Raw genomic sequence first — 12,128 nt, 5'->3', positions numbered from 1 at the left:
AGGAGAATTTTGACAGCACACAATATTGCACAGCTGACAAGTTATTTTACAGTTGCCATCATTTTAGTCATCTAAGTCTGAAGCTAATGTCATAATCTCATTTTTTACTTGAGTTCAGGTGATGGTGACAGATGAAACAATATATAGCTTCCAATCTGCTTTGTGTAAATCTAGCATAATTTGTCTACTGGTACATAAAATATAGAACTACTTGAATCATATGAGGTTCTGCCGTGTTCAGTTAATACGCTGTTGCTAATTTATGTGATATTTTGAATCGGTTTTAAAGAACCAAACAAAAAGACACTTCATCACCATATACAAGGTGCTACCCACCTTAGGGTCATTTCTAAGTTACGCATGGGATAAATTTACAGTTAAAAAAATTCCTCCATAAAAGGACCCCTAGTTTCATTTGTAAAGTGTAATGAAAGTGAAGACACTACGTTGCAAAACTGATTATAAGAGGACAACAACCTTTTCCTGTAATGGGGCATATAAAATTCTGCATTTCATCCCATAATAACAAATGTTGCTACAAATGAGTGGCATTGGCTTGCCAGTGAAAGGGATACTAAAATAATGTGCTGGCATAAGCCATTACCAGCACACTGGTCAGCAAAGATGTAGTGTGAAGATCGATAGTAGGCGCTGGATCAAGCATGCCTATCAGGAGAGAGGGCAGACACACACGAACAAGCAACAAGCCACCAACACCCTCTCAACATAATGTATTTAGGCCACTGCTGCTGACTGGAGAGCCTCACTGACTCAACTCACTAATCCAGGTTGGTGTCTGCCATTCAGTTGCAGAGCAGGATAGTTCAGCACAGGCTATGCCAGTACATGATAACCAGAACTGTGAATGTAGAAAGATTACAGATATTGTATTACTGGTGAGCCGGTACCACAACATGTGGACTCTATTCGAGATAAGTAAATCCTTCAAGTTCATATAACTAAAGAAATGTATTAATCCACATGTGCATTTGTGTTGAAGAAAGACGATACCGGCTGCCCATAACATCATCCTCTCCCTTGCTTCTTTACAGTACAAGACTCTACTGTGGTGACGAGGATAATTCAGTGGCGATCAAAGTTAATCAATTGGGCCAAAGATTTTGCTTGCTTATCTTGTGTTTTAGCTTGCAGGGGTGATCGTGTTCAAGTGTTTGCTACTTTGTTGTTGTGTTCTTGCACGTATTTCACAAGGGGAGCAGCAGAACTAATCAAATTTCTCTTTTCAGGGGCTTTGCTTGCTTTTTGATATAGCGTATTTGTTTAAGCCATGAATTCCCCGCCACCCCACCCCCTGCCCCCGTGCCTCAGTTGCAGATGGCCAATGTGATGCATCTAACCCAAGTTTTCAGTTTCAGAACCAACAAATCGCTACTTTACTGACAACGGTACAAGAACTACTGGCTGCATAAGCTGCGTCGACCACACAACCAACCAACCAGCCCGACACAAGTGCTACTAACCAGTACATCGACATTCTGGCAATTTAAAGACATAGAAGAGGAATGGCTTGAATATCTCACGCAGTTCCAAGCACACTGTCAAGTTACAATACTTCCTTCGGGGTCCCCCTGTTCAGGTTAATACAAAAACTATTCCCAACCGCACCTCCCAACAAACTCAGCTATGACCAAATAATCGCTGCATTAACTCAGTACTATGACCAGCAAGTCCAAGTAGCTGCAGGTAGATACCAGTTCTTTCACTTGCAGAAAAAGCCAGAACAGACATACAGCGCGTGGTACACAGAATTAAGGGGCTTGACTAGGAAGTGAAAATTTATGTGTAGTTGCGGCAACTTTTACAGTGATTTAATGATTCGCGATGCAATGACATTCAATGTCCCAGATAGTAGAATATAGGAACAGATCTTAAAGTACTCTGATCCATCACTTCCCCAAGTATTGCAAATCTTAGAGCAATATTATTCGGGTGACATAGCAGCCAATAAGTCTGACCAGGCTCCAATTTGTTGGGTCGAGTCACCTCTTGCTCACGACCACTCCAAGCAGCCAGAACACAGAGCACGTACACAGACATGCGGACAGCCATGTAGACATGCGAACAGGCCTGTGAATTTAGTGAAGTCTTGCCCTAGAAGTTTTGCTCACCATAAAAGACAGGACTGCCCATCACATAATGCAATGTGTTACATGTGTGGAAAAAAAGGCCATGTCCAAGCAGTTTGTTTGAAATGGCACTAAAACGCCAATTTTACCTGCTCCCAGAAAAAACAGGCTTGTGCACTTGCAGTGAATGCTGTGTTTTCAACAGCTTCTGACAAGGGAACCTCCCCATCGCACCCCCCTCAGATTTAGTTATAAGTTGGCACAGTGGATAGGCCTTGATAAACTGAACACAGATCAATTGAGAAAACAGGAAGAAGTTGTGTGGAACTGTGAAAAAATAAGCAAAATATACAAACTGAGTAGTGCATGTCCCACATAGGCAACATCAAGGAGAACGGGAGCTCAGGAGCGCCGTGGTCCCGTGGTAGCGTGAGCAGCTGCGGAAGGAGAGGTCCTTGGTTCAAGTCTTCCCACGAGTGAAAATTTTACTTTCTTTATTTTTGCATAGTTATTATCTGTCCGTTCATTCATTGACATCTCTGTTCACTGTAATAAGTTTAGAGTCTGTGTTTTGCGAGCGCATCGCAAAACCGTGCAATTAGTAGACGAAAGGACGTGCCTCTCCAATCGGAACCGAAAACATTTGATCGCAAGTTCATAGGTCAACCGATTCCTCCACAGGAAAACACGTCTGATATATTCTATACGACACTGGTGACGGCATGTGCGTCACATGACAGGAATATGTTGTCGACTCACCTAACTTGCACACTTGGCGAATGGGTAAAAACATTCTTCTACCTTGCCCGATTTAGGTTTTCTTGTGGATGTGATAATCCCTCCCAAAAAAGTGATGAAAACTTAAGAGTTTGTCACATAAACTAAAAATAAAAAATTAAAATTTTCATTCGATGGAAGATTTGAACCAAGGACCTTTCGTTCCGCAGCTGCTCACGTTACCACGAGACCACGGCGCTCCTGCGGTCACAGTGTTCATGATATTGCCTATCTTCCCATGAACTACTCAGTTTGTATATTTAGCTTATTTTTTCACAGTTCCACACAACTTCTTCCTGTTTTCTCAATTGATCTGTGTTCAGTTTTTCAAGGCCTATCCACTGTGCCAACTTATAACTAATTCTGAGGGGGGTGCGATGGGGAGGTTCCCTTGTGAGAAAAGAAAGATTAAGGTTGTGTCTCCTTCTCGCCCTAGTGCTCCACAACAACTTTCTAACAAACTATTTGTCTCATTACGAATTGCTGGCTGTCGTGTGAACTTTCAGTTAGATACAGGTGTCTCAGTAGCTTTGCTTAATCGCACCACAGAAGAACAGTTAGGCTCACCATGGCTTTCTAAATCTAGGGAGCACCTCACTGCTTATAACAAACAGCAAATTCCAGTGCTTGGACAGTGTAGTTTGCCTGCCACTTACAAATCTCACACTAGGACAGTGAATTTTACTGTGTCGAAATCAAGAGACAGTGGGAACATATTTGGTCTAGATGCCTTTGATTTGTTTGGGCTCAGCATCCAAGACAATGTAATTTCAGTCTCGGCTTTTGACCCAACAGACAATGTAGCTAGCTTGCTTAAAGAATTTCCTGAACTATTTTCAGAAGGAATGGAAAAAGCTAATAACTTTGCAGCACATGTTACACTGAAAGACAATGCACAGCCTAAGCTTTTCCAGGCCCACCCCATTCCAATTGCTTTAAGATAAAAAGCAGTCAGTAAATTGAAACAATTGCAAGATAATGGTGTAATTGCTCCCATTGAAGTTAGTCAATGGGCAAGTCCTCTCATTTTGTTGCCTAAGTCTTCGCATTTGTGTTGACTTCAAGTCTACACTCAACCCACAGATAGTAGTTGATACTTATCCATTACCTCGCCCTGAGGAAGTCATCGTCAGGCTTGGTGCAGGATGATACTTTTCTAAGATAGATTTATGTGATGTCTACTTGCAATTCCACTGTAAATACACACTGAGGACTGTTCAAGTATTTGCAGTTGCCATTCAGCAGTGCTTCCGCACCCACCATTTTTCAACGTTACTTGGCACTGATGACTGCAAAAGTGCCATTTTGTTCAAACTACCATGATGATATTGTCACCTCAGGTCATACACCAGAGGAACACATTGCCAATTTGTGTACTCTTTCTTGAGTGTTGTCAGAAAGAGGGCTCAAGTGTTGTCCCGAAAAGTGTGACTTTTTTCAAACTGAACTACAGTACTTAGGTCATGTGATAAACAGTCAGGGTGTGCACTCCCTTCAATCTCATTTGCTTGCAATCCATGACCTGCCAGTTCCTCGCAATGGTGTATATGAACTGCAGTCAGTGCTAGGCAAGATGACATACTACATTCGGTTTATACTGAATGCCATTCAGATTGCGGCTCCATTGCATTACTTGCATCACAAAAATGTACCTATTGTGTGGACTAAAGACTGTCAAGACGCATTTCAGAAATTCAAAAATGCCTTGCTTAGTAACAGATGTATAGTGAATTTTCAACCTGACAAGCCAGTAGTTTTGCAAGTTGATGCTTCCTCCTATGGAACTGGCACTGTGCTTTCACACAGGACTGGTGAACAAGACAGAACTATTGCTTTTGCCTTGAAGTTGTTAATTCAAATTCAACACAATCATTCTCAAATAGAAAAAGAGGTTCTCTCTACTGTGTATGGTGTGACCAAATTCCATCACTATTTGTATGGTTGCATGTTCTTTTTAGTAAGAGGTCACATGCCTTTGCAATCCTTGTTTCATCCATCACAGCCAGTTCCTTCATGCACTGCTCAGAAATTGCAATGATGGGCTTTGTTGTTGTTGCAGTATAAGTATGAAATTGTGTACAGACCTACAGCAAAGCATGACAACGCAGACACCCTATCTCACTTTCCAATTGGCCCAGACTCTGATTTTGATGCACCTGCTGCATCTTATTGTCAAATCAATGTGCAGGACTCATAATTGCTGGAATCTTTTCCCTTCCACTACAGAAAGATTGCACAGGCCACGGAAGCAGACTCAGGTCTCAAGACTTTGTTTCATTACATTCACACATCTTGGCCTCATTCACTGAACTGTGTCCAGAACTCAGTTGTGCACCGATATTTTGCAGATCGGCATAACCTTTCACAACAACAAAGTGTGATTCTAATTCAAAATGATAATATGCTTATTCCCAGAGTGTTGCAAAAGGACATGTCGCAATTGCGACACCAAGGACATCAGTGAATTGTTTTCATAAACAGTTAGCGCAATGGCACTGTACATGGCAGGGCACGGATGCTCATATTGAACAGATGACGCCACAGGGTCACGCATGCATGGAAAACCAGTCCACTCCACCACAAACATTTGCAGCTTGGCCTAAGACACAATCTCCATGTTAACAAGCACACAATGATTTTGCAGGACCATTTTGGAACACTCATTGGGTCTTAGCGGTAGTCTCTTTCAGCAAGTTTCCATTTGCTGTCCCTATGGCTTCTACCATGTCACATAGCACCATTCAAGTGTTGTACTCCATATTTTGCATAGAAGGTTTGCCAGAAGCACTTGTGTCAGACAAAGGACTACAGTTCACTTCAAGTGATTTTGAACAGTTTTGTGAACTAAATGGCATTCGTCATCTAACAAGTGCTCTGTTTCATCCCCAGTCCAACGGAGAATCAGAATGCTTCGTACGCACTTTTAAACAAAGATGGCCAAGCTTCGCATCACCCACATATGAGAACAGGTGCTGCAATTCTTTCTCACCTCCTATCACTCCAACCCCCGAGATGGACCATCACCAGCAGCACTTCTGCATGGCTGCTGCCATCAGATGCTGCTACACTTGTTCCGCCCACTGCAGCATCTGGCACCGCCAACGGTCTGCAAGTATCGCTTTGTGCAGTGTTATCTTGTTCTTTTCAGAGTTTATGACAACTGTGAGCACTGGGAAAGTGGCATGATCCAGGAACACATTGGCTCTTTTATGTACTTGATTGCAGATCCTGATGGTTTGCAGTGCCACCACAAGAACCACAAATTTGTACATATCAATTGCCACTTGATTCTGCTGCTTTTCTTCCCACAGATTCATGGCCTCATGGACTGTACAGCCTCCACAGCCACCCAATAATGCTACCAGGGCAACCCAGGAGGAGTAGATGGAAGATGTACCCTTGTTCCCACTCGCCAATCCAATGGACGTAGACCCATCATTGCCGTCGCTGTCATTACCCCAGGACATGCCCTCAGGGCTGGACGTGTGCCCTGGCAGCAGTTTTCTGGAGGATCATCCTGTTGCCTCACAAGCCAGATGGTGGGGTACAGCCTGGATTATGCCATCCTCAACAATCACGGATCCTGGCTCATCCGTCCAGTGTCCTGCCTCCGCCCTGTTGTTGTCTGCATACCCCATACCTAACAAGGGTGCACCATTTTCGGGCAGAGAAATGTGCTGGAATAAGCTCTTGCCAGCACATACGTCGGCAAAGATGTAGCGTGAAGATCGATAGTAGGCACTGGATCAAGTGTACTTATCACGAGAGAGGCCAGAGACACAAGCACTAGCAACAAGCCGCCAACACCCTCTCGACAGCAATTATTTATGCTGCCACTGCTGACCAGAGGACCTCACTGACTCGACTCATTACTCCAGGTTGGCATCTGTCATTCATTCGCGCTATGGCACAATTCAGCAAAGGCTATGCCAATAGAAAGCAACCACAATTGTGAGTATAGCAAGGTTACCAATACTGTCTGCATGAGGTCTATTACTGATGAGCTTGTACCACAACACACCGACTCTAATCAAGATAAGTAAAAACGTCGAGTTCATATAAATAAAGAGCTGTATTAATCCACGTGTGCATTTGTGTTGTAGAAAGAGGATACCGGCCACCGATAACAAAATCCTCTCCCTTGCTTCCTAACAGTACAAGACTCTACACATAAACTTTATTTGAGATTAAGAAAATCTTATTACACGAAGACACAAAATTAAACATAGAGACTGAAAATTTCAAATGACTCTCTGACAAAATAAGCCTACACAAAATAACTGAATGCATATCATAAGCATACACTATTGATGAAGTAAGTAAATTCCTCCTTATAGAAATGTGAAACCTTCACAAGTTATAGTTCCTAGATCAGCAGTCTGTCATTAGCTTCACAAATACACTCCTGGAAATGGAAAAAAGAACACATTGACATCGGTGTGTCAGACACACCATACTTGCTCCGGACACTGCGAGAGGGCTGTACAAGCAATGATCACACGCACGGCACAGCGGACACACCAGGAACCGCGGTGTTGGCCGTCGAATGGCACTAGCTGCGCAGCATTTGTGCACCGCCGCCGTCAGTGTCAGCCAGTTTGCCGTGGCATACGGAGCTCCATCGCAGTCTTTAACACTGGTAGCATGCCGCGACAGCGTGGACGTGAACCGTATGTGCAGTTGACGGACTTTGAGCGAGGGCGTATAGTGGGCATGCGGGAGGCCGGGTGGACGTACCGCCGAATTGCTCAACACGTGGGGCGTGAGGTCTCCACAGTACATCGATGTTGTCGCCAGTGGTCGGCGGAAGGTGCACGTGCGCGTCGACCTGGGACCGGACCGCAGCGACGCACGGATGCACGCCAAGACCGCAGGATCCTACGCAGTGCCGTAGGGGACCGCACCGCCACTTCCCAGCAAATTAGGGACACTGTTGCTCCTGGGGTATCGGCGAGGACCATTCGCAACCGTCTCCATGAAGCTGGGCTACGGTCCCGCACACCGTTAGGCCGTCTTCCGCTCACGCCCCAACATCGTGCAGCCCGCCTCCAGTGGTGTCGCGCAGCCCGCCTCCAGTGGTGTCGCGACAGGCGTGAATGGAGGGACGAATGGAGACGTGTCGTCTTCAGCGATGAGAGTCGCTTCTGCCTTGGTGCCAATGATGGTCGTATGCGTGTTTGGCGCCGTGCAGGTGAGCGCCACAATCAGGACTGCATACGACCGAGGCACACAGGGCCAACACCCGGCATCATGGTGTGGGGAGCGATCTCCTACACTGGCCGTACACCACTGGTGATCGTCGAGGGGACACTGAATAGTGCACGGTACATCCAAACCGTCATCGAACCCATCGTTCTACCATTCCTAGACCGGCAAGGGAACTTGCTGTTCCAACAGGACAATGCACGTCCGCATGTATCCCGTGCCACCCAACGTGCTCTAGAAGGTGTAAGTCAACTACCCTGGCCAGCAAGATCTCCGGATCTGTCCCCCATTGAGCATGTTTGGGACTGGATGAAGCGTCGTCTCACGCGGTCTGCACGTCCAGCACGAACGCTGGTCCAACTGAGGCGCCAGGTGGAAATGGCATGGCAAGCCGTTCCACAGGACTACATCCAGCATCTCTACGATCGTCTCCATGGGAGAATAGCAGCCTGCATTGCTGCGAAAGGTGGATATACACTGTACTAGTGCAGACATTGTGCATGCTCTGTTGCCTGTGTCTATGTGCCTGTGGTTCTGTCAGTGTGATCATGTGATGTATCTGACCCCAGGAATGTGTCAATAAAGTTTCCCCTTCCTGGGACAATGAATTCACGGTGTTCTTATTTCAATTTCCAGGAGTGTATTTTAAAGCACAAAGTCAAAGTTCACTAAAAATTGTGTAACACATACCTGGCAACCCTAATTCATGGACCTGCCGTTCAACTAACTTATGAACATCTGGAACTGGCACATATTTCACACCCAACCACTTTATTAAAAGTCCAGTGCCTTTTAATATGGTGGAATAATTTGCACTTTGCACTGATGCACCAAACTGTGTTCTATCGCTTTTCTTGATGTAGACTCCTTGAGGGAAGAAATGTGTCACATGTTGATATGATAGGTGCCCTTCTCGGATCCATCTGTAATCAAATATAACAAAAAGATTTAGATAGAGGGCAAATTAGCTGCTCTTCTATGAATGAAAATAATTTACGAATTCTGATACATTTCTGATGTAGTGGTTGCCACGGCTATCAGTCCACTAAATGAAAAAAAGGGTTCATGTTTGTAGCAGCAATAAAATACATGTATAACTAAATGTTTTGTTCGAAATGAGAATAATAATGTGAGTCAACTACCAATACCCACAAGAAAACTAGTCATAATTAGCAAAATAGACCAGTATGTAAATGGAACTTGTTCAGATCTGATGAACGGGATGAACATTACATGAAAGTATTCTACTGCAATGTTGTCTTTCTCGAATATTGCTACAGTAAGCAACTGCTGTCAAGCAATAGAATCAAGAAAATAATGCACAATACCTTTTGACAATTTTTCATGTTATAATGCTGAAACTACAGTTGCATTTTGAACATGCAACAAACTAGACTAATTGTTACTTCATTTTTAAATTGGCATATTGTTAGATAAATATGACTAAGCATTAATTTTAGGATAGCCAGTTACAGGCAAGAAATTTTAACTCTTTTCTGTACACTTGTCACTGTGGAGACAAACATATAATGGAGAGTCTAGGTTAGAATATCAATGAGATTTAATTATGATCACGATGCATTGCTACTCATCATAAAAATGACACATTAAGTTGCAGACAGACACAATGCAAAGACTGTTACACATTTAGCTTTCAGTCAAAGCCTTCTCAAGAAAAGAAAACACATGTGTATTTATACAAGCAAGCACACCTCATGCATACATGACTTCTATCTCCGGCAGCTCCAGCTGGAATGCAACTGTCACACTGGATGAAGCAGCAATCCACAATGTGGCGGGGAAGGGGGAGGGTTAGCAAGGCATAGGTGGGGGGGGGGGGGCGGCGGAGTGGGGGGGGGGGAGAAGAGCACTGTCTGACACAGTGTGCAGGGACAGATGGCATCAAGGCTGCCAGGTGCAGCGTCGGGAGACTGTGGAGAAGGGGATGGGGAAGGGGGGGGGACAGGGCACAGAGAAGGGGAAAATATGGGTGGATGCATTGGCAGAGAGTGCCACACAGTAAGGGTGATGACACATGAATAACGAGAAGGTGATATGACAGAAGGTGCATAAATTGTTGTGTGGAGCATGTGGGGACAGTAGGTCACCATAGGATGAGGCCAGGATAATTTTGACAGTGTAAAATGTATAGCAATGATAACTCTCATCTGTGCAATTCAGAAAAGCTGGTGGCAGAGGGGAGGATCCAGAAAGCTTGTGTTGTTAAGCAGTCACTACAATCAATGTTCAGATGCATGTTGTGCCACAGTGTAACATTATGCATATGTAGTCAAGCGATTTGGCTGCTTGGAAGTGGTATGACAGGAGATGAAATTGTTGTACGGCTGAACACTAGCAGGTCCACAGCTCAGAACACACGGCAGCAGGTACGGGCAATTCCAGGTACAAAGACGTGCAGCGCCACTGTAAATGGGTAAATACAAAGTTGGGAATTTGGAATGCTGTGGCTCTCATGTCCTCTGTTCAGGAGATGCATCAAAAATTGCAAGCTCTCCAAAAATCTATAATAATTCACAGTCAAGTATTAAAGCAAATCTGAATACATCAGTAACACCAGAAAAATGTGGTGCATCCAATGATGCAACAATATTTCAAAGTTTTTACAACTATGAAAGTTAGTATTTCACAGTAAATGAACATTTTCACAACGATCCTCTGAATTAACAACTTTTAAATGCTTCATGTGATTTCAACATATGATATCTCAGATGATAGCATTGAACTATAGCTATCATCTCTGAAAGCTACACACCTGTATCTGTTTTACTTCTTGATTTATTATGTTTTTTATATATTTTCATTATGCAAGTGTTTGTCAGAACACTGCATCCTCCATACCTACACAGCAAATGAGTACAGCATGAATACCTCACACTTTGTTATACTTTTGCCTTGTATTCAATGAACAGTCTATTATTTTGCAAGTAACTTTATTTAAATGTTAATTACAACTGATAATACAAAATCATGGCAGTTTAAGAAATGGACAACTGCATGTGTTAACTGACACCAACTTCGTAAAAGAGTACTGAAAGATGCTTCTGACAAGTAGGCCTGAATAACTGTTTACACAATATTTAATGACAATCTGTTGTCATTTGTCATGAGTGCACATGCACCAGAATACTGGCTTATTTAATTAAGGAGAAATCTTTATTTATATTTATTTTGAATGGTCCGAGTGCGACCGAATGCATATAACATTTCTTTATTTAAATATTGTTGTAATATATTAGTTCAGTCTGGCAAGCGGTCAAGCTATGTCCAATCATGTCCTTAGAACTTAAGAATTTTTGGTGTGGAAGGCCTTCAGACAATGGAAAAGCAGTCAGTATCAAGACACTACGGAAGTCATGTGAAGAGGGTCACTTTTTCGAGTAAAAGGCTCAAGGAAGCGATTCTGGACACTTTTACATTAGTTGTGGAAGGAGGCAGACGTTGGAAGTGTTTTTCTCATTGGTTTAAGTAGCTGCTGACTTGCTTCTTGTAGTTGAAGCTGAGTTAGAACACTTCATGAGATCTGTCACCCAACATAATAACTGATTCATTTACTTTTTTTTTTTTAATCCAACCACCATAGTTGATTCTCATGAAGTAGAGGTCCTGCTAATCAGTGCCTCTGAAATCCCATGTGTAGCACAGGAAAGGCTTGACTTTTTCATGTTCTGCAGTTGCTATTGGGGGCAAAATAAGATAACTTCTACTCATATCATGAAAAAGCATGTCTGAATGGGTGTACAGGCCATTAGAGTGACTCATAAATTAGAGTAGAACACAACTTTTCATATGACATATGCCTCAAAGGCTCAATGTGATACCAGAGATTACAATATATTTTATTTGTCACAAAACCATCTTGTATTTTGTTCTCATTCTTGGAGAGTGTGGTTGCTCCTTGACGGTCAAGCCACTGCCCAGCCGTGACACCAAAATGTAAAAGGGTCCCACCCACTGCAGGTGGAGCTGTTTACTTGTCATCATACCTTGCTATTTTCTCATATTCCACACCTCCCCTTTAATGTGTGCACATACAAAAAT

The 12,128-nt window shown here is 43.4% G+C and overlaps 1 protein-coding gene across 3 annotated transcripts in view; it reads right to left on the bottom strand.

Annotated features, from left to right (window-relative positions):
- Window positions 1-12,128, bottom strand: part of LOC126253173 (TATA box-binding protein-associated factor RNA polymerase I subunit B) — a 341,351-nt gene that overhangs the window by 106,322 nt on the left and 222,901 nt on the right. For all 3 annotated transcript variants that reach the window (XM_049954330.1, XM_049954331.1, XM_049954332.1), the window contains one exon: window positions 8,760-8,992. In XM_049954330.1, the coding sequence (XP_049810287.1) occupies window positions 8,760-8,992 (233 nt within the window). The remainder of the gene's footprint in view (window positions 1-8,759; window positions 8,993-12,128) is intronic.

This window comes from Schistocerca nitens, chromosome 4 (assembly GCF_023898315.1).
Source record: "Schistocerca nitens isolate TAMUIC-IGC-003100 chromosome 4, iqSchNite1.1, whole genome shotgun sequence".
Lineage (NCBI taxonomy): Eukaryota > Metazoa > Arthropoda > Insecta > Orthoptera > Acrididae > Schistocerca > Schistocerca nitens.
Note: the sequence above shows the minus strand (reverse complement) of the source record. Positions and strands in the feature narration are given on the sequence as shown.